A 22,641-nucleotide genomic window follows, 5' to 3' on the forward strand; every position below is an offset into this window, starting at 1 on the left:
TAGAAAATAGTCCATGCCTGTATTCTTTTTTCCGAAGTGCAAGACCTCACATTTGCTTACATTGAATTTCATCAGCCATTTCCTGGACCACACTCCAAATCTGTCCAAATCTTTCTGCGGCCTCCCCACCTCCTCAGAACTACCTGCCTGTCTGCCTAACTTTGTATCATCAGCGAACTTCGTGGGAATGCCCCCAGTCCCTTTATCCAGGTCATTAATATTTCAAGTGAACAGCTGCAGCCCCAACACTGAGCCCTGAGGGACACCACTTGTCACCAGCTGCCCTTCCAAAAAAGAACCTTTTATCCCAACTCTCTGCCTTCTCTCAGTCAGCTTATCCTCAATCCATGCCAGTAGCTCAACTCTAATACCATGGACCCTCACTTTACTCAGCAGCCTCCTATGAGGCACCTTTTCAAAGGCCTTTTGGAAATCGAGGTAGATGACATCCTTGGGGTTCCCAAGTCTAACCTACTTGTTAAATCTTCAAGTTTGTCAGGCACGACCTCCCCTTACTAAATCCATGCTGACTTATTTTAATTCAACCATGCACTTCCACGAATTTAGAAATCTCATCCTTAACGATAGATTTTAGAATTTTATCTACAACTGAGGTTAGGCTAATCGGCGTATAATTTTCCAGCTTTTGTCTTGATCCTTTCTTGAACAAAGGACTTACGACAGTGATTTTCCAATCATCTGGGACTTTCCCTGACTCCAGTGATTTTTGAAAGATCACAACCAACATCTCTGCTAATTCTTCAACCACCTCCATCAGAACGCTAGGCTGTAGCCATCAGGGACAGGAGATTTTTCAATTTTTAGACCTATTAGCTTTTCTAGCACTTTCTTTTTTATAATGGCTACCATACTCAACTCTGCCCCTTAACTCTCCTTAATTGTTAGGATATTACTCATGTCTTCAACTGTGAAAACTGACACAAAGTATTTATTAAGTTCTTCAGCTATTTTCTTATCTCCCATCACTAGCCTTCCTGCATCAATTTGGAGCAGCCCAATTTCTACGTTTGCCTCTCGTTTGTTTCTTACGTATTGCAAAAAACTTTTCCTACCATTTTGAACATTACTGGTCTGCTTACCTTCATATTTGATCCTCTCCTTCCTCTTTGTTATCTTCTGTTTGTTTTTGTAGTCTTCCCAAGCTTCTGATTTCCCAGTGGTCTGGCCACTTTATAGGCTCTCATTTTCGTTGATACATTTCATGACTTCCTTTGTCAGCTATGGCAGTCTTCTTGCCCCCCTACCCCGCCCGATAATCTTTCTTTTTTGGGGGAATGAACCTCTGTACTGTGTCCTCAATTACACCCAGAAATTTCTGCTATTGTTGCTCTACTGTCTTCCCCACTAGGCTCTGCTTCCAGTCAATTTTTGTCAGTTCCTCTCTTATTGCCCTTTATTTAACTGTAACACCATTACGTCTAGTTTTGCCTTCTCTCTTTCAAACTGCACACTGATCTCTCCTATATTATAATTGCTGGCTCCTAAGTGTTCCTTTTGCTTTAAGATTTTTAATAAAGTCTGGCTCATTACATAGCACTGAGAATTGAAATATGCTCAGTGAGGCCACAGTTGAGGACAGTGTGTAAGGGGCGAATGGCCTATTCCTAGCCTTTTGAAATTGGTTCTGGCTCTGTGGAAATAGAACCATTGAGTTGTAGAGCACAAAAAACAATCCTTCGGTATGGGCCAACCAGATAGCCTAAATTACTCTCATCCCATTTGCCAGCACTTTGTCCATATCCCTCTAAAACTTCCTACTCATGTACCTATCCAGATGCCTTTTAAATGTTGTATTTGTACCAGCCTCCACCATTTTTCCTGGCAGCTCATTCAGTTCACACACCAACCTATATGTGAAAAAGTTGCCCTTTGGGGCCGTTTTAAATCTTTCCCCTTTCACCCAGAAACTAATGCCCTCTTGTACTGGACTCCCCCGCCCCAGGGAACACCTTATCTTTTTCTCATATCCAGACCTGTCAAGATCTTATAAACCTCCATGAGGTCACCCCTCAGCCTCCAATGCTCCAGGGAAAATAGCCCCAGCCAATTCAGCCTCTCCCTTTAGCTCAAACCCTCCAACCTTAGCAACATTCTTATAAATAATTTCTGAACTCTTTTAAGTTTCACAACATCCTTCTTGTTTAGTGAGTAATAGGCTATGAACAATCTATTTTGTTCAGGTCGTAAGAGGGGGCTTTTCTTGAGGCGAATTAACTTGCACACTTTTTTTTTAAATCCTTGGGTTCCTTTTAAATTTTTCCCCTCTCACCCTAAACCTGTGCCCTCTAGTTTGGGATTCCCCCTCCCCTGCGGAAGAGACAGGCAAAAGGAATGAGATGTGCAGTCACAGAGGGAAAGAAAAATTGTGACCCCCGCCTTTTTTATCCCAAACTGGCAATTGGACACTAACGCTGTTAGTAACAACCAGCGCCGGTCGCCATTGGTCAGCTGGAGTACGGTGCGTTCTGAGTGGGCGGGGCGTGGATGACGCGCGTCACTGAAGGAGGAGACGTAAGAAGAAGAAAAACAAAGATGGCGGCGCGAGGCTGCGGTTTTCTCATCGACTCAGCGGGCGGTTTCTGACGGAGGGAGGGGGCAGACAGGCATCGTTTACCTCAGAAAATACCTTTAAACTACATTTCAAATTAAAGTCGGAACTTTTCAAACAAAAGTTGTGAAGAAAAGGAGACAGTCCCCGGTGGGGTTTATTGTTTATTTTTGTATAATTTCCGGGGCCCGGGAAGGGGGAGGTGACGGTTACCGGGTGAACGAGAAAACAAATTAAAAATGTCGGCGGTGGAGGAGAGAGAGCCGGCGCCCGCGGCTTCTTCGGCGGCGGCCGGAGCCCAGGAGCTCAACAACCCCCCGGAGCTGGAGGAAGGTCCGAGCTCCAAGAAGCGGGGGGTCCGGCTGGAGGCTGGATTTGCTCAAGGCTTGTATCTATTAACTTATTTAAATGGTACCTACTGTATGGGGCTATGGTTTACATTAAAACCGGAGGATCATGTCAGAGTGTTTGTTTATATTTAGCAGTTGTAGTTGGTAAAATACACTCCCTGGAGGAGCACCTTCTATGATGCTGCATTTCTTGCCTTCTGCCCTTCCCCCATTTGTTATCTCACATCTTGATTTTACATTTTCAGTCAAATTTAATTTCACATTAATCAGCCTTGGTATTCACTGTGTACTATTAATTAATCTGTTGGATTGTTGTAAAACAAAATTAATGGTGTAATTTCATTTATGATATCTGAGTTTGACATTGAATGTGCAGGTGTGAATACCAGTAAGTTGTAAAAATAAATCAAGAGCTTGTCCTTTTTTAACAAAAAGAGGAGTTTAATGATACTATTGGCATTGTCTCCTTTGAGCATGATGATTCAAGTCTGACCAACAAACCATTTCATGTAGTCAATTAAAGTCTAACTAAAGTTAAATTAAAGTCTAAGAAAATAATTCTGGCAGGCTAAGATTTATACAACCCAAAATGTGATTGATTATCTTGTGTATTTTTACCTTTAAACCGTAACAGAAGGCATTGTATGGCAGTTTGAGACTGAAACATGGCTGGAAAGAATGCATATTGATGAGGAAAATCAAATGGCAGAGTCTGGGGCCACAATCTATCAGTCTGGCTTGATTGCATGAGTGGCGGTTCTTCAAAAGCACCTTCCAAGCCCTGACCTCAACCACCAAGAACAGACAAGTGTGAACACAGGATTCCGACTGCAAGATATATCGCATTGTTTCTTTGTTATTGACCAAAATGCTGGAACTCACTCCTGAACATTGTTGCAATCCACATCTTATTTGTGAAGCAATTTAAGAGGCAGCTCAGCACCACCTTTTCATGGTCAGTTTGGGAAGAGTTGTTGGCACAGCCAATGATATTCACATCTCATGAAATAGTAAGCAAAGCGCCCAGGGTGATTAATGAGGAAAGTCAAAGTGGCAGAGTCTCTGGCTACAAGCTAACAGTCTGGCTTGATTGCATGAGTGGTGGTTCTTCAAAACCACCTTCCAAGCCATTGCTTCAACCACCAAGAACAAACAAGTGTGAGCACAGCATTCCGACTGCGGAATATTACTTCTGTTATTGACCAAAATGCTAGAACTCACTACCTAAACATTGTGGTAGTCCACGTCATATTTGTGAAGCAGTTGAAGAGGCAGCTCAACACCACATTTTCAAGGACAATTGGGGAAGAGTTGTTGGCACAGTCAATGATATTCTCATCTCATGAAATAATCAAAGAGCCCAGGGTGTTGGAGACTGTATGTTAGCATGGATAGAGGATTGGCTAACGACCATAGTTGTGGTAAGGGGCATGTTCAGGATGGCAACTTGTAACTACTGGTGTACCACAGGGATCCGCGCTGGGGCCAACATTATTTACTATATATATATATATATATATATATATATATATATATGAATTACTTGGATAAGTAAAGTGAATGTACTATTGCTAAGTTTGCAGAAGAGACAGTTGATGTGAAAGCAGGTGGTGAGGATGACATTAGATATCTGGAGAGGGATATAGACAGGTTAAGCAAATGAGCGAAAGCTTGGCAGATGGGAAAATGAGGTAATGCAGTTTGTCAGGAGGTGAAGAACTGAATATTAAATGGAGAAAAGTTTAGAATTAGAGGGATTTGGAATCACGTCCACGAATCTCTTCATCCAATTTCAGTGAGTAATAGGGAGGCAAATGGGAGGTTGGCCTTTTCAATAGAGTATAAATGTAGGAAGGTGATAGTGAACCTATGTAAGGCATTAGACAGGCTACAACTGAATACTGTGAACAGTTTAGGGCCCTTTACCTGAGGAAAGATATATTGGCATTGGAGGCAGTCCAGAGAAAGTTGACCGTGATGATATCAGGGATGGAAAGAATGTCTTATGAGGAGAACTGAATAGGTTAGGCCTGTGCTTATTAGAAGTTAGAAGAATTAGAGGTAACCTTATTGTCACATACAAGATTCTGAGGAGACTTGACAGGCTAGATGTGGAAAAGTGGGTGAGTCTGGGACCAGAGGAAGTAACCTCCAAATAAGAGATTGCATGTTTCGGACAGATAGGAATTTCTCCTGAGGGCAGTAAATCTGTGGAACTTGATACTACAGAGGGCTGTTGAGCCTGGGTTGTTACGTGCATTCAAGGCTGAGATAGTTGTTTTTTTAAATCAGTAAGCGAATTGAGGATTATGGGACAATGGCAGCAAAATGGAGGAAATGTTTCCCAGAATAATCGTGATCTGAATAAATGGCAGAGTCAACTCAATGGGCTGAATTGAATAGTAAATAGTAAGGAGAAAAAGGATGCCACTGGCAATTAGAGACCAGTCAGTGTTGGGAAGCCTCGAAATTGGGAGTTGGTGGCATTTGGGCATTGTTACTGGATTTAACATCTGGAGTTTCAAATTGATGCTGTTATGGCCCCGATGCAATTTGAAATCAATTTATGTATCTGGAATATAAATCTTATCGATGCTTTGGTGATCTTATCAATTGTCATAAGTACCTATCTTGTTCACTCATAATCTTTTTAAAAGGAAGGAAATCTTCAGTCTTCTCCCAATTTGGTGAATGTGTAACCCTTGATCCAAACTCATGTGGTTGAGTCTTAACTGCCCTCTGAATTGCCACTTGGCTTTTCTTTGGGAGACAAAGTGTCACGTTCCATGAATGAATAAAGAAAAATATTCAGGACAAGGTTGTCAATGTCACTGTCAGTGAAGGGAAGATTGTGATCTAGTGATACTGGTTAAGCAGCCCTGAGATCTCGGTCTTCTGAGAAGAAAAATTAAAATCCCATCATGGATGCTAGTAGACTTTATTTTCAACGAATAAAAAGATCTGGAAGTGAGAGTTTGTCTCCGTACTGGCAACCAGGAAACCATTATTGGCTAAGACAATGAATTACAGATGTTGGAGATCAGTAACAAAAGGCACAATTGCTGGGGAAACGCAGCAGGTCTGGCAGCATCTGTGGAAAGAAAACAGTTAATGTTTTGAATCCAGCCTAATTTTGAAGAGCCACCGGACTCAAAACAGTAACACTGTCGATCCTCATATATGCTGCCAGAACTGTTGTTTTTGTCCAATCATTACAGAGTGTTGTGAAAGTGTTCTTTTAGGGAGGGAAATCTGCCATTCACAACCCTACACACGTGTGTGCAGACTCACATCATGTGACTCCAGACCCACTACAATATGGTTGACTCTCAACTGCCTTCTAGAATGTAGCCAATTGCTCGGTCCAAAGACCATGAGGGATGGTGAGCAAATGTTGGACGGCCTAGCAACAATCCCATCCCTCAAAATATTTTCATATATATTATAAAGCATAGGTTAATGAAGGACAAACAAAATAAACTGCTATGGGAAAGTCATGCCCAACTAACCTGATTTGCTTGTTGTTATAAGTATTATTTTAAAATCCTCTTCAGAGAGGACATTGGTTCCATCATTGTTGCAATACTGCATGCAATTCTGTGCTTTCTGCTACAGGAAGGGTGTTGTGAAACTTGAAAGGGTTCAGAAAACATTTACAAAGATGTTGCCAGGGTTGGAGGGTTTGAGCTACAGGAAGAGGCTGAATAGAGTGGGGCTATTTTCCCTGGAGATTTGGAGGCTGAGGGGTGACATTGCAGACATTTATAAAATCATGGGGGGCATGGGTAGGGTAAATAGGCAAGGTCTTTTCTCTTGGGTGAGGGAGTCCAAAATTAGAGGGCATAGGTTTAAGGTTAATGACAAATGGAGTTTAATATAGATAAGTGTGAGCTCTTACATTTTGCATAGTCAAATCAATGTAGGAATTTCATGGTGAATGGAAGGACCTTAAGGAGTGTAGTGGAACAGAGGGATCTTGGAGTACAGGTTCACAGTTCTCTGAAAATGGAGTCACAGGTAGAAATGTTTTGGCACACTGGCCTTTATCAGTCATGGCATTCAGTAGAAAATACCGAATTAGAGTCGAGATAAGCACACATACCAACATGCACCAAATCTGTTTCATATGCAGTATTTCAAACCAAGAGATGCAGGGGTGCAGGTTCATAGCTCCTAGAAAGTGGAGTCATGGGTAGACAGGGCAGTGAAGAAGACTTTCAGCATGCTTGCTTTCATCAGTCAGAGCACTGAGTACAGGAGTTGGGATGAATTGTTGCAGCTGTCACAGATTCCACACAACAACAACAAGACGTGACCCTGTCCTCCCCTGACTGACAGTCCCTTTGCAGATCAGGGGGAAGACACCCCTTTAATTGTGATGATCAGAAAACATGCCATCCTTCAAAATAAGGGCTGTGTTCACAAATATTTGGACAGAGGAAGGAAGTTGCAGTCTGGGTGAAGATCAATCTTCATTCAGAGAGAGAGGAAGAGCAGCAGCAGCTTCAAAGTTCATGGTTCAACTTCTGAACAGACCTTGTCTGATTTGCAGTTGTTTCTGGGCTTGTAATATCGTACTGCAGCATATTGTAGATCTTCAGTAAGAGTGTCAATACTGCACTACAGAGGTCCATTCAACAACTTGAGTCCATGTGAACTCTTCGTGGAGGTATGCAGTCTGCCCCATAACCCTGTTGGTTTACAGTTACTATAGATCGAAACAAAGATCTTTGGCATTGAGAGGAAAGAATGTTCCACAGTAACTAGAATTACGTTTAGATTTTCTATCATGGACTGACTGTAATGACCTTTGCAATCACTTCACAGGAATATTACAAGAGAAGAATTTGGCGGCAGAAATCTCAGACCAAACATCACATCAAAGTCTGACAGTCACTTGATTCACGAGGACGTGGATATTGATGGCCTTGAAAACAAAGGGGAGAAGGTCTGTCTGCTTAGTTAGGTTTTAGACGTCAGTGTGACAGGAAATTCAGAGTCTCACATACCCACACACCAGACTAGTGAGTGGAACAAGCTTTACAGACTGAATGAGAGTATTCCAATTATCAGCGGGTGCACCAGTAACACCACGCACATGCTGTAAGCGTGAGCGAGTATTCGACTGATTGTTAAGGTATGAGACAGATAAGGGCCCCTGCCCCATGGAGAAACCGGGGAAATGTGGAGAGTGTGGGAATGGTTTCCCTTCCCCGTCTGCGCTGGAGCTTCATCGGCGTTTGCACACGGGGCAGCGGCTGTTCACCTGCACTCAGTGCAGGAAAGGCTTCACTCAGTTACACCACCTCCTGGCCCACCAGTGTGTCCACACCAGCAACAACCCGTTCATCTGCCCCGTGTGTGGGCAGGGCTTCACTCAGTCACACCACCTGCTGCCGCACCAGCGGATCCACACCGGGGAGAAACCGTTTTCCTGCTCCGTGTCCGGGAAGGGCCACACCCAGTCGTATCACCTGCTGCTCAGCTTCCGTGTCCACACTGGGGAGGAGCCGTTCACCTGTCCCATGTGGAGCAATGACTTGTGTGATTCCTCCACCCTGCACAAACACCAGCACATCCACACCAAGGTGAGGCCGTTCACCTGTCCAGTGTGTGGGAAGGGCTTCACCCAGTCGTGCAACTTGTGGAGAAACCAGCAACTTCACAAGTGAGATGGCGCAGGGATTCGGGTTGGATTCTGCTGTTACCATTGCTGAGAGTCACATCTTGAACCCTGTTTAGTGGGTGAAGTGGGAGGGGTAAGGGGTTTCTGTATGCTGACTGGCCGCGCTTTCACCCACTTTACTTCCAGTGGGGGCTGACGCTCTCTGAGCCTGGGATTGCACCTTCCCTACGGAAACAGTCCACAGAAGCGGTTGAAGTGCAGGTAGATCTGAAATAGATACATTTGTTTCTGTCCCATTGAGTCTCCAGCACAGTCGATCCAATTGGCCTCTGTCAGTGTTTATGCTCCACCTGAGCCTCCAATCACCCCTTCATCAGCATACGCTTTACCCGCTACTCCTCCCTGCCCAAGCCTGTGCCAATTCTTAATCCTAACTTAGACCTGCTATTTATTGCCAATGCATGGTTTCTGTCCCTGTACAATCCGTGTATTTTCTATGTATCTGCATCCAGCTTCACCTTAATTGCATTTCCCTCTTTATCTCTTTCCCCCATCCCCATCCCTCCACACATCAGCATATCATAAGACTATAGGAGCAGACGTTATGCCATTCAGCCCATTGAGTCTGCTCCACCATTCAATCATGGCTGATAAGTTTCTCAACACCATTCTCCCCGTAACCTTTGATCCTCTTGATACTTAAGAACCTAGTTATCCCCGTCTTAAATATATTCAATGATCTGGCCTCCTCAGCCTTCTGGGGCAGTGAATTCCATAGATACACCACTGTCTGTCTGAAAAAGTTCTCCTTATCTCCGTTCTAATAAGGTCTTCCCTTTACTTGAAGGCTGAGCCCTCCGGTCCTAGTTTCTCCTACCAATGGAAACATTTTCCCAACATCCACTCTGTCTAAGCTGTTCAGTATTCTGTAGGTTTCAATTAGTTCCCTTGTCATCTTCTAAACTCCTTTGAGTATAGACCCAGAGTCCTCAAATGTTCTTCATATCTTAAGCATTTCACTCCTGGCACCATTCTCATCAACCTCCTCTGAACATGTTCCAGGGCCAGTACATCCTTCCTGAGATATAGGGCCCAATACTGCGTACAGTACTCCAATTGTGGCCTGACCGGAACCTTATAGACCTTCAGAAGTACTTCCCTGCTTTTATATTCAAGTCCTGTCAAAATAAATGCCATTGTTGCATTTGCCTTCCTAACTACTGACTCAGCCTGTAAGTTTATCTTGAGAGAATCCTGGGCTAGAAGTCCCAAGTCTCTTTGCTATTCGGATTTCTGAATTTTCTCCCCATAATCCTTTTGTTCCAGGGTAGCAGCAGAGACTTCCAGACACACTGATTTGTATTCAGGGATATCCATGGATCTCAAGAACTGCCAGTATCTCAGGAAGAATCGTTATTGCAGGAGGAGGCAGAGAGGAGCGTGGTGTGCACCTGTAAACTCCAGAACTTCCCCAACTTCACAAGTCAACAATAACTCTTTCTGGACCAAGAAACGAAAGGGCAGATGAGAAACTGTGACACCACAGGAACTGAAATTAGGCCATTCAGCCCATTGTGTCTGCTCCACCATTCACTCATTCTTGAGTATCAAGGGGCTCAAAGGTTACAGGGAGAATGGGGTTAAGAAACATATCGGCCATGATTGAATGGCAGAGCAGATTCAATACGAAAAATGGCCTAATTTCTGCTAGTTAACCATCCCTGGGAAGAAGGAAGCAACACAATAAGTTGTTTCTTGGGACAGGTAAGATAATGTTATTTAATAATGGTGTGAAAAAAGGACAATTAATTCTGCCTGTAGAAGGAAAGCCCTGACATAGAGGGGTTAATTGCAGGGCAGGCTGTTTCAAACAGACAGCTAACCCTCAAGGATAAGAAGGTAAACTACAGACCTGAGGTCTCCAGCAATGTGAGGTGATGTTGGAGTCTTAAAGAAAAGTCACACCACGGATTTTAAATTGAGGAAACGCCACCAAAATTCAACTCCAGAATGATACAGCAGCAGCAGTACTTAGAAGAATAATACTGCATCAAACCCCTGGACACTTCCAGAGATGGGCACTGTCGGTGGAAACCCAGTTAAATTCAGCCATCAACTGGGTGATAGCCAAGTTTGAGGGGGTGAAGCTGAATGAAATTGAGGGGTTTTATTTGTGGTTGCTCCGTGCAATAAAGTGTAAATCATTGTTTCAGCAGTTGATTCTCTGTGCGGTTTCTGAGTCAGGAGCCAAATTAAGGTGATTCACCCACAACCACACCATGAGGCTGGGATTAATATCGACTGCACTGCATTCAAGAGAATGTCTTCAAAACTGTTATAAAGCGAAGGCTGACCACCCCGCAACTCCCCCCCCGCCCACCACCCCGACCACCCCCACTCTCCAAGATCTCAAACCGAAACGTCCAAAGAGTGGCACATTGCCCTTTAATGTGTAAAGTCAGTGTGATAAGTGGTGTAACCTGCTGTAGTGGTAAAAGAAAATACCTGACACTTTAAAATCAACAATTTCTTTAACCAACTCTCACTGTGAACAAACTAACAAACTAAATAAATCCGTCCTAACTAATGAGTATTCTGGAATAAATCAAGATTCTTCTGGTATGCTGTTCCAATCAATACATGTCCCACTCAGATAACACAAAATAGAATTTAATCTCCCAGATTACAACCAGGTTGTGTCTTCCGGAATATTCTGAGCCATCTTCTGTCGGGGATGCCTCCTCCGATTCCTCTGTCAGGAATCCCCTTCTCTATTTTTCTAAATGATGCTTTCTCGAATACACAGATGACTGAGAGCACCAATTCTTTATGATAGGATTGGTCCTGTTGTCAAAACTTTAGGATTTAATTTAATAAGTTTTTGGTAGCCAATGGGGCTGATTTAAATTGATTGGTGAAATTGAAAACCTGTTTTCTTGTCCTGCTAACTGTACAGCCCTTTGATACAAATGTTTCAATTCAGGTGCTTTCTGTTGTGATGATGCTGCTCCTTTAAGAAGATTATGTTGTTCTAGGTTTATTTTCAGGAGGGGTTGGAAAAGGCAGAGCTTCTCATTCGTCTCGAATTAAGGATTTCACTAATGGTTAACAGATACTGGCTCAGGCAACAATCAGGGAAAAGGGTTTGACATTTTATTTTCTAAAACACTTCTACAATGAAAGGGCAGTTGTCCCATTCTTTTCCCCTGGTTTGGGTTTTAGCAAGCAGTCTGTCTGAAGCTACTGCAGGAAGAGATGTTTCCTGATTCAACAGATGTTTCTGGCTGACTCTGAAGCTTCAGGGAAAATAGTACCGGCGTATTCAGCCTCTCCCTGTAGCTCAAACCTTGCAGCCCTGGCAACATCCTTCCAAACCTTTTCTGAACCCTTTCAAGTTTCACAATGTCTTAAAAAGACGTCAACTTTGCTCGACTAATGTGGGAGAATTTTCTGCACGACGCGTTGTGTCTGAAAGAGTCCTCCCCTGTGCTGTGACAGAGCTGCAGTGACTTTCAAAAGCCTGACAAATATTGTTATCAGTCAAAGATTCATTGGGAGAAGGTTTTCAATCACATCTGTAAATGGAGAAAGTGTTTTTAATAATGAGACATGAATAAAGGCTGCATTAATTTTTTGTTCTGAAGATTTACTCATACATCTCAAAACAGAGCTTATGAACCCGGTCACAAGAAGTCTACGGGAATATAAGACACCAATGCCTATTTCCTGACCAGGACCGACTTAACACAGAAAACATGGACATTTTAAATGAATGGGGTGCCATTCGTTTTAAGATCAGGTGAACTTAAGAGGCACAACATTGGCTTAGAAATGAGAGATCCTTTACACACACACACAGCCAAAATTATCAACTGCGCATTTATGTTGAACTTGATGGGATACTTTATCCAACTCAGCGTAGTTAAATCATATCGCTTGGAGGGGTTCATTTGAAACCTTCCCGGAGGTGAATTCAACAAGTGTGAATTATTCAAAGTTACTCAATTCTAAACTTACATCACGACCGGTAGTCATAGAGAGGTACAGCGTGGAAACAGATCCTTCAGTCCAACTCGTCCATGCTGACCAGATATTCTAAATTAATCTGGTCCCATTTGCCAGCACTTGGCCCAAATCTCTCTAACCCTTTCTATTCATGTCCCCAACCAAATGTCTTTTAACTTCTGTAATTCTACCAGCCTCCTCCACTTCCTCTGGCAGCTTATTCCATACACGCACCACACTCTGCATGAAAAGCATTCCCTTTCGGTCCCTTTTAAATCTTTCCCCTCTCACTCTAAACCTATGTCCTCTAGTTCTCACAACATCATGATAAATCATTTCTGATGGAGATGTCAACGTTTCGGGTAGAACCCTTCTTCAGTCCTGAGGGATAATACCTGAAATGCTGACTTCTCCACCACCTGGTGCTGCCTGCCTTGTTGTGCCCAGCCTCCTGTTTGTCTATTTTAGATTCCAGCATCTGCAGTTTTTTATTTTGTCTCTAACAAATGGTGGAGCAGATTCGATGGGTCAAAATATCCTAACTTCTGCTCCAATGGTCTTGTGGTCTTTGGTTTGTGCGGGTCCTGGGATCAATGAGCAGCAGCGCCAACTGGAAGCAATGTTCACAGAATCATAGAATCCTTGCAGTGTGGAAATGGGCCCTTCTGCCCAACAAGTTCAGAGCGACCTTGAGAAGAGTAACTCACCCAGACACATTCTCCTACCCTATCACTCTGCACTTACCCCTAACTAATGCACCACACCTACAGACAATGGGACTATTTAGATTGGCCAATTCGCCCAAATATGCACATGATTGGACTTTGGAAAGACACTGGAGCACGCGGAGGAAACGCACACAGACACGGGGTGGTGGGGGATAGTGCAAACTCTACACAGACAGTCACCCTGACGATGAAATCTGCGTCCCTGGTGTTATGAGGCAGCAGTGCTAACCAATGAGCCACCACCACTCCCAACCACCCTCCCCCAGTAGAAAGCAAAAAAGCCTATCAATTCTCCCACTGCACCCACTGTCAGAAAGGGCAGGAGGTTCAGTCCTGGGGGTGACCCTCAGCAGTGTTACCAGCAGAATCTGATTGTTGGGAGCATTGGTGCCTCCGCTGGTGCTTGTTCAAGCTGCAGGACATTGTGAATCTCTGCCCACATTCGGGGCAGGCAAACGGCCTCTCCCCAGTGTGTACCCGCTGGTGCGTCAGTAGAGTGGAGGAGACAGCAAAGCCCTTCCCGCACTCGAGGCAGGTGAACGGCCTCTCCCCAGTGTGGACCCACCGGTGTGTCAGCAGGTGGGAGGCCTGGGTAAAGCCCTTCCCGCACTCAGAGCAGCTGAAGGGCCTTTCCCCAGTGTGGACCCGCCGGTGCTTCAGCAGGTCGGAAGAGCGTGTAAAGCACTTCCCGCAGACAGAGCAGGTGAATGGCCTCTCGCCGGTGTGGACCCACCAGTGGGCCAGCAGGTCAGAGGAATCGCTGAAGGCCTTCCCACATTTGGGGCAGGGGAAGGGCTTCTCACCGGTGTGGACCCGCCGGTGAATCACGAGGTGGGAGGAGCGAGTGAACACCTTCCCACAATCTGGGCAGCTGAAGGGCCTCTCCCCTGTGTGCACCCGCAAGTGCCTCAGTCGGGCGGAGGAATCGCTGAAGCTCTTCCTGCACTCAGGGCAGCTGAAGGGCCTCTCCCCTGTGTGCACCCGTCGGTGCCTTAGAAGGGCAGAGGAATCACTGAAGGCCTTCCCACACTCAGGACAGGAGAATGGCTTCTCCCTGGTGTGACTGCGCCGATGTGTCTCCAGGGCAGACGGGACATGGAAGCCTTTCCCGCAGTCGCCACACTTCCATGGTTTCTCCATGGCCGAAGCTACAGTTGCACACAAACGCATGTATGTCCCCTCCCTGCCTTGGATTCCTCTATCCAGCCAGATAACTGATTCAGGCTCCACACTCAGTGCGATGCTGCAACAGTAGGGCCTCTCTTCCAGTCCCACTAATGCTGAAAACGTACTGAAACAGGAACCAATTGGATCATACTTGAAAATTGTTGCAGTCCCAATGGATTGAGTGGCTCACAAATGCTGGAGAATCAGAGTCAAAAACTATGGGTCAGGCAGCATCCGAAGAGCAGGAGAGTCAATGGTTCAGGCATAAGCCTGAAATGTGTTGATTTTGAAACTTCATCTTCAGATCAAATACTCTGAAAAGAGATTACAAAAGTCATCACTGTCAGTCCAGGGCAGAAATTCAGAACTAGCAATTCTACTTTCTGCAGAACATTCTTTTCTTTTGTTATTCCACAAAACTGAAAGCACCATCCCACTCTCTCTCTCTCTCCCTCCCTCTGTTCTCACTCCATTCTAATTCTCATGAAAGTGCTGATTCAGGATCTGACAGTGACAGAAGAGCAAAACAGTCACAACTGACATCTCTCTGAATTTTGGATACCTCCACCTGAAAATTAATATCTTCCACGACATTGGGATACTATTGAGAGTGAGCAGGTCTGATTTTAGGAAGCAAAAATATAGTGTGTACATTCAGGATGAACCTGCAATTCAGCTTCTTGACAAACAACCAAACACAAAATGGTTAACGTGCCCCGACGGGGGTGGGGGAGTTTTGGAATGAGACATCAAGGCAATGATAATAGAGAGAAACTGAACAGACTGAAGTGGCAAACCAGAGTCATCTAGATATACAACACAGACAAAGGCCCTTTGGTCCAACGAGTCTATGCTGACCAGATATCCTCACCGAATCTAGTCTCATTTGCCAGCATTTGGCCCATATCCTTCTAAACCCTTCCTATTCATATACCCATCCAGATGCCTTTTAAATATGTTAGGATTATGCCAGCATCCACTATTTCCTCTGGCAGCTCTTTCCTTACATGCACCATCTTCTGCATGAATTGCCCCTTAGGTCCCTTTTAAATCTCTCCCACCCCCCTCCCCTTCAAACCTATTATTCTCTAGTTCTGGATTTCCAGAGAAGTGACCTTGTCTATTTACCCTATCCATGCTTCTCTTGATTTTATAAACAATGGAAGCATCAACGGCTCAGGGCGGGGATGGGGGGGTGGGGGTGGGGAGGTTGGGGTGGGGTGGGAGGGGGTGGGGATGGCGGGGAGGGGAAGGAAGCCGAATGTGCTGGAGCCAATATGGAAGAAGAGGACACAAAACCTTGAAGTTGCAATGAGGAATACTGCATGTGCTGTACTTGTACCTGTTGCATTTATTTGTGGGAATCAAGTGAATTTTAAAAATAAAAACATACAAGATATCTACCTCTCCCCTTTCCCAATCTCCCAATGCTGTCCTGCACACAGAGTGAGAGAATTGGGAGCAGGAGTTGGCCATTTGGTCTTTTGAGCCTGCACCAGCATTGAACAGATCGTAACTGGATATGAATATACCTACAGCCAGGTGGATAGACTGGGATTTCTTTCACTGGAGCAGAGGAGATTGAGAGGTGAGGTTATAGAGGATTATAAAATCATGAGGGGTACAGATGAGGTGAACGGCAGGTGTCCTTTTACTAGGGTGGGGCTTTCAAGATTAGGGAGCAAATTTTGAAGGTGAGAGGAGAAAGATTTTAAAAAAGACATGAAGAGCTCTATTTCTTTCACACAGAGAGTGGTTTGTGCGTGGAATGGGTGTCCAGAGGAAATGGTGGATGCAGGTACAGTTACAATGTTTAATAGACATTTGGAAAAGCACATGAATAGGAACAGTTCAGAGGGATATGGGCCAATCACTGGCAAATGGGACTAGTTGGGTTTGAAAACATAGTCAGCATAGACTATTTGGACTGAAGGGTCTATTTCAGTGCTGTATGACCATGTAGCTGTTCTGTACTGGTCTTAAAACCATTTTCTTGGAAATCCAAGATGGCGGTGGTTTGAGTGGTCTGCTGTGCGGGGCTCTGTGCCATACCCCCGGCAAGGTGGACCTTTACCCCCTCCCCCCCACCTCATTAACCATCTGTAAGAGAAAAAAAGTTGCTAATAGAAATTTACTGAACATCTGGAGTTGCTATAATTGTGGTTTGACAGCTTTAAGACCAGAATGAAAGCAAATGAAGGAAAGGAGCCGACAGGGGTGCAGCAGGCAGGGCATTCCCCTACTGCATCGGGGGGTGCCTGGAGCCAATGCTCAAACTCCCAGGGCAGTTTGGATTTAATGGGGCAGCAGCAGTTACTCTCGGAGATGGCAAACTCTGAGATAAGATTGAAGCAGCAGTGGAACCACTATCTGCCACGCTGGAAAAGCATAAACAGAAAATTCAAATGTTGGACCAAAGAGAATAGGCAGTGGAGGAGAGGACCGTGGCATCGGAGACCGTGGCAGAGGTCTCAGGAGGAAGGATCCAAACGCTGGAAGACCAGGTTCGGGTCCTTCAGGAGCAAGTGGACGACGACCTGGAAAACAAAAGTAGAAGAAAAATCTTACAGCTCGTGGGTCTTCCGGAATGCAAGGAAGGTGAAGACCTCGTTGGATTCCTGGGGCTGGAGTTGGAGTCGGGTCTGTTGAGTGTGGGGCGGGCCCACTTGATCGAAATGCGGTCAGGGCCGGACCCGCGCCCCCGCACGGTCCTAGTGCAACTCCTGCATTATAAAGAAAAACAGTTAGTGATTGAAACAGCAAGAAGACTGGTAAAAGATCCAGAGGCCTTAATGCACAAAGGCTCAAGAATAATGCGTTTTCAGGACTTCTCGGGAGCCTGGATTAAGAACAGAAGAGCATTTGATGAAGTTAAGAGAAAATTAAGGGATCTGAACATTCAATATTCCTTGAGGTACCTGGCCGTGTTGCATTTCTCTCATGGAGGGACGGTATATAATTTTGATTCAACAGAAAAGGCGAAGGGTTTTGTGAATTCACTGAATTAAAGGACTCAGGTCGGGGTGAAGGCGGGACATCATTACAGACAATGCTACTTTTTGCCCCTTTTTGTTGTGGTTATCGGCTTGATATGTACTGCCTTCATGTAAAACTGGAATTATTTAGTAAAACGGTCGGGTAGGTATTATCTGAGGCCTTTTTTTCACTGCTGTCCTTTTGTTTTTGGATTGGGGTGGCGATATCTGTGGTTAAGATGTATGGAGAAAGGGTGTGGGGAGATGGGCAACCATTGTTAACTCTCAGAATGTAAATAATATATTTTGTTCAATCTGTGAATTGCCTGGCGCTTGGGGCACAGCCTCAGCGGGAAGGAGCCGGGATGGTGGCAAGGGTGGGGTGGGGCGGGGGGCGGGGGGGGGAGTTCTCTACCTAATTGGGGTTATTTGAGTGTTTGCTTAAGTTATATGTGGTTGTTAGATTTTTATTTAGAGTAGTTTTTAATAGGAGTAGTTTTTAGACTTTATCCAGTTAATGTCTTTGTCGCTCACCACACCTCAGATAAGCTTCCTCCTCTTGGGGAACCACGGGCTGCCCTGGATGACCATGGCTACTGATTCATTCAGGTGGTGCACCTGGAATGTAAAAGGGAGCCATTCCCCCATTAAAAAGATGCTGTTAAGCCCTAGAAAGGAAAGGGTGGACATCACCCTGCTGCAAGAGACACATTTAAATGATAAGGAACATCTAAAACTGCAGCGGGGGCGGGGGGGGTCGGGGGGGGGTTATGATAGGGTATTCTTCTCCTCCTTTAGCTCCAAGTGTAGAGGAGTGGCTATACTGGTAAGAATGAACCTCCCTGTCCAGGTAATTGAGCAAATTAAGGATGAACATGGATGGTCCATCATTCTTACAGCTCTAACACATGGAGAAGAGTATGGCGTCCTGAATGTATATCGTTCCCCGGTGCACCCTCTTAAATTTCTAATTGATGCTGTTGCTAAATTAATAAGTCTAGGGTGCGCCGCATGGTCATTGGAGAAGATTTTAATCGCCTAATAGATCCCGAGGTAGACAGGGTGCCAAGGGGCCAGGCAGATACACCGACACCACCTAAGCAGTTGGTGGACATGTGCGAGGAGTTGGGATCTCCACCCTAATGGAAGAGACATAACTTTCTCTTCCAACCCACACAAGTGCCACATGGGAACTGACACTTTTTAATGCCATTGGATTGCTTGAACAGAACATTGGCTTGTGAAATTGGCAATATAGGTGTCTCGGACCATGTGCCAGTGTATTTAGATGGTAAAGTCAAGGGTGGTGGAATGGATGCACAGCACTGGTGTATGGACCCATTCCTGTTAAGGCGTAGCAAATCCGTTGAGTACAGCAGAAGAGAGTTCAAGGCCTTCTGGGATATCAACCCAGGTATGGCCAGTAATCCAGCAATACTGTGGGAGGCCACTAAGGCATATTTATGAGGCCTGATTATTTCGTATTCAACAAATGGAAGGAGACAGAGGGAGGAGCAAAATCAGATGCTGGAGACCCGGCTGCAGATAGCTGAGGAAGCATATTATAATAGGCCCTCCCTGGTCACGCTGCAGCTCTCTGGACTGCTCTCGACTCATTGCACACACAGGTGGCAAAAAAAGGGTCTCCTTTGCTGAACAAAGATTGTTTTAATCTGGAGATAAGCCAAGTCGATATCTGGCTAGAAAGAAAAACGCTTCCCTATCTTTTATGTCTGTTAGAGAGAAGGCTGGCACAGTGAGTTGAAGAAGATCAATGTTAGATTTACGGAATACTTTGCACAGTAATATCGGTCAGAGGGAGACGAACACGGTGCAGCGAGGATGCAGTCCTTTTTTGAGGACCTGCACCTCCCCAGTATAAAGGCAGAATAGGTTTCCCTTTTGAATGGGCCTATTACGATACAGGAGATGCAGGAAACAATAAAGCATCCCACTGGGGTCAGATAGATTCCCAAGTGAATTCTATAAGGAATTCATAAATGTGTTTGTGGAGCCGCCTCTGGGGATGTATTGCTATTCATATACACAGAATTGTCTTCCGCACTCTCTTAGGGAGGCTAATATCTCCCTCATTTTAAAGGAAAAGAGCCTGAAGAATGTGCTTCACACAGACCCACTTAACTGTTGAATGTAAATTTAAAAATTGTTACCAAGATGCTGGCCCTGAGGTTGGAAAATGTGTTGCGCTAAATTATGAAAGATGAATAGACGGGTTTTGTCAAGGGCTGTAGCTCCTCCAACAATATCGGGAGGGTACTGAACATAGTGCAGGTATGCCAGCAAAGATTGATCCCGGGTTCAGTGTCTTCCTAGACGCAGAAAATGCGTTTGACCAGATAGAATGGCCGTACCTATTTGGGATGCTACAGCATTTTGGTTTGGGGGGATCCTTTGGTCGATGGGTGGTGGAGTTGCATAATGATCCTAAGGCAAACATCATCACAAACTGCACTAAGTCAGGTAACTTTAATACTGGGAGAGGTAGTCGACAGGGGTGTCCTCTTTCACCGTTGCTAATTACCTTGGCAATTGAGCCATTAGCTGGGGCTGTCAGGAGGGATCCTGAAATAGTGGGGCCAGGGGTGTGAATGGGCGGGAATAAGATCACCCTATAAGCTAATGAGATCCACTTCTCCTTGGCCCATCCGGAGGAGTCCGTTCCTCGATTGATTCAAACAATTAATGTATCTGGAGTTTTTCGGGCTGCGGGATCAACTTTACAAAATCGGAAGCCGTGCCAGTGGGGGGTATTAATGGAGGTGCCTGATCTGAAGGATGGAATGAAGTTCCTGTTTAGACGGTCATCAAAAGGGTTTTTGTATTTGGGAATTTTTATTACCCCTGCCTTCCACCAGCTGTATAAAGCTAACTATGTACAATTACTGGAGAGGATATAACGGGGGGTGGGGGGGGCGGGCGGGGGGGTCGTGGTGGTAGTGGACCTTCTAGACTTGGAGATATCAAATAAGTGCTTTGTTAGCAAATGTGGGTGACTGGGCACGGGGGGATTCAGGGTCGATTTGGCTTGACATTGAAGCCTTGCAGTGTCCTAGTTAATCTATTATTCATGGATAAGATGAAATCCGTGACCGAGCAGTGTAAGAGTCCAATCACTTTAAATACGGTGAAAGCCTGGAAGATAATGAGGCAAGACAAGGGCAATTGGCTGAAGACCTCGCCATTTACCCCATTGGCGGGAGCCCAAGGATTTCAATCTGGGGCAATGAACTCTGGCTCTAAGTCATGGGGGAATAAGGGAATCTTCTGTCTGGGAAACTTAATTGAGGCGTAGATCTTCATGTTATTTAGCCAGCTAAGAGAGAAGTATGGATTGTCTAATAGGAACGTTTTCCGGTACTTTCAGGTAAGGGATTATATGCAGAGGAAGACCACGCTCCTGGCTCAGCTTTACAGGCCACATGTGGAGTAAAGAGTGCTCCGGTGTACGGGTGCTCTTTCAGTTAGTATTTTGCATCACTTACAGAAGGGATGTGCCTTTGGGATGTGGAGGGACTCTGTAGGACATGGAATCGGGAGCTAGGAGAGGATATTGCATTGAAAGTATGGGAAGATATATGGGAAAACGTAAGGAAAATTTCAATATGTAACAAAGCAGAGGTCATGCAATTGAAGATTTTACACAGGGCTCATTTGGCGCAAGAAAGGCTAGCTAAGTTCAAGAGAGGAGCGTCACCAGGGTGTCCCAAATGTAAAATTAGTATAGGCATTCTCCCACACTGTTGTAAGATCCAGAGATACTGGAGTGCTTGGTAAGAACATCCTGAGGATTGAAGTTCTTTTGCGGTTGCCAAATTTGCTCTCTCTGGGGGAACACGGGAAGAGACTGTGTAACATTCTTACCCACTGTGCGAGGAAGCACATTTTAATGAATTGGCCATTAGAAATGCCCCCAGGTCTTATGGGGTGGCATATGCTGGTGATGGAGCATCTCCCCCAAGACTACCTCACAAATATGGTGCACCACAAAACGGAATAATTTTACAAGACATGGCGGCCCTTTCTAAATTATATTGATGCAGACTTTTCCGCAATATTAATTAGGGGTGTGGTACAGCCATGGGAATCAGTCTGGGCACCCGTGGGGTCCTGTGAGGGGGAGATTGGGGGAAAAGAATATTGGGAAAATGACTGGTGCTTACAGGATTGGGAGCCTCAGTGGAGGTGTGGTGAGTGAAATAGAATAAAGTAATGTGATATAATCTAATTTAAGTTAATGTGCATTCAGTTTACTTTAATTTTTATTTAATTTGATTATAGTTTAGCTTAAGCTCAGCAGATATGGTTGTTCTGGTAGGGTAGTAGGTAGTTCATTATTAATAGCATTGTGATATGACATTGTTATATTGCCTCTATCCTTCTGGACTTTGGTTTAGTTCTTTTCTGTGTCTAGATGTTTTGTAAAGGATTTGAAAAAGTTTCCAATAAAATATTTTTTAAAAATCTTGCCTTCTCCCATAACTAATTTTGACATTTAAAAGTCAGATGAACTCAGCAGGAAGACATTTCTGAACTCAATTTCTCTTGCTAATATACCATTTGCCTTGGTCATTGCTTGCTGCACCTGTGTGACAACTGGCATTGACTGGAGTAGAAAGCCTGAGTAGAAGGCAGCTGAGGCACCTTTGTACATCCACACATCATTCCTGATGAAGTGCTTGTGTCCAAAATGTTGACTCTCCTGCACCTCGGATGGTGCCTGACCTGCTGTGCTTTGTCAGGACCACACTTTTCAACTCTGATCCCCAGCATCTGCAGTCCTCACTTGCTCCACATCCCAATATATCATCATTTAAACAATGCATCTCCTCTCTGCTTTTATTTCACAGGAAAGGCTACAACTGCACACTGTGTTACTGCATTTGCCATGTGTTTGCCAATTAAGACACAGACCTGAACCAACTTTGCTGAAAGTCGAGTTGAACACGAGAATGAAAAAATATAATGTAAAAGGGGGTGAGAAAAGTGTGTTGTACTCACAGATGTTGAATAGAGGAAAGAGGTTGCAGTTGGGGTAAGGCTCAATCTTCATTCAGAGAGAGAGAGGAGCAGCAACGGCACCAACACAAACTCATGATCCAACTTCCGCATTCAGACAATGGGGCAGGCTCCTTTCGGTCCTCCAGCACTTTCCATTGGCCCATCAAAACAATGTCGCGCATCGTTTCCGCTGACAGCGGAC

The 22,641-nt window shown here is 44.8% G+C and overlaps 2 protein-coding genes and 1 long non-coding RNA gene across 3 annotated transcripts in view; 1 reads left to right on the forward strand and 2 right to left on the reverse strand.

Moving 5' to 3' along the window:
- LOC140460614 (uncharacterized) overlaps positions 1 to 22,641 on the forward strand; it is a 333,883-nt gene that overhangs the window by 130,687 nt on the left and 180,555 nt on the right. The gene's annotated exons all lie outside the window — the stretch shown is intronic.
- Positions 13,481 to 14,313, reverse strand: LOC140460118 (uncharacterized; the record flags this gene model as incomplete). Its single annotated transcript, XM_072554515.1, has 1 exon — positions 13,481 to 14,313. A coding segment is annotated over one exon (708 nt), but the record flags the coding sequence as incomplete, so codon positions are not given.
- Positions 14,349 to 22,534, reverse strand: LOC140460619 (uncharacterized). The gene is made up of 3 exons (XR_011954240.1): positions 22,440 to 22,534; positions 17,014 to 17,168; positions 14,349 to 14,759 (listed from the first exon to the last, which is right to left on the reverse strand). It is a non-coding gene; the product is annotated as an uncharacterized lncRNA (long non-coding RNA).

This window comes from Chiloscyllium punctatum, chromosome 36, assembly GCF_047496795.1.
Source record: "Chiloscyllium punctatum isolate Juve2018m chromosome 36, sChiPun1.3, whole genome shotgun sequence".
Taxonomy (NCBI): Eukaryota; Metazoa; Chordata; class Chondrichthyes; order Orectolobiformes; family Hemiscylliidae; genus Chiloscyllium; species Chiloscyllium punctatum.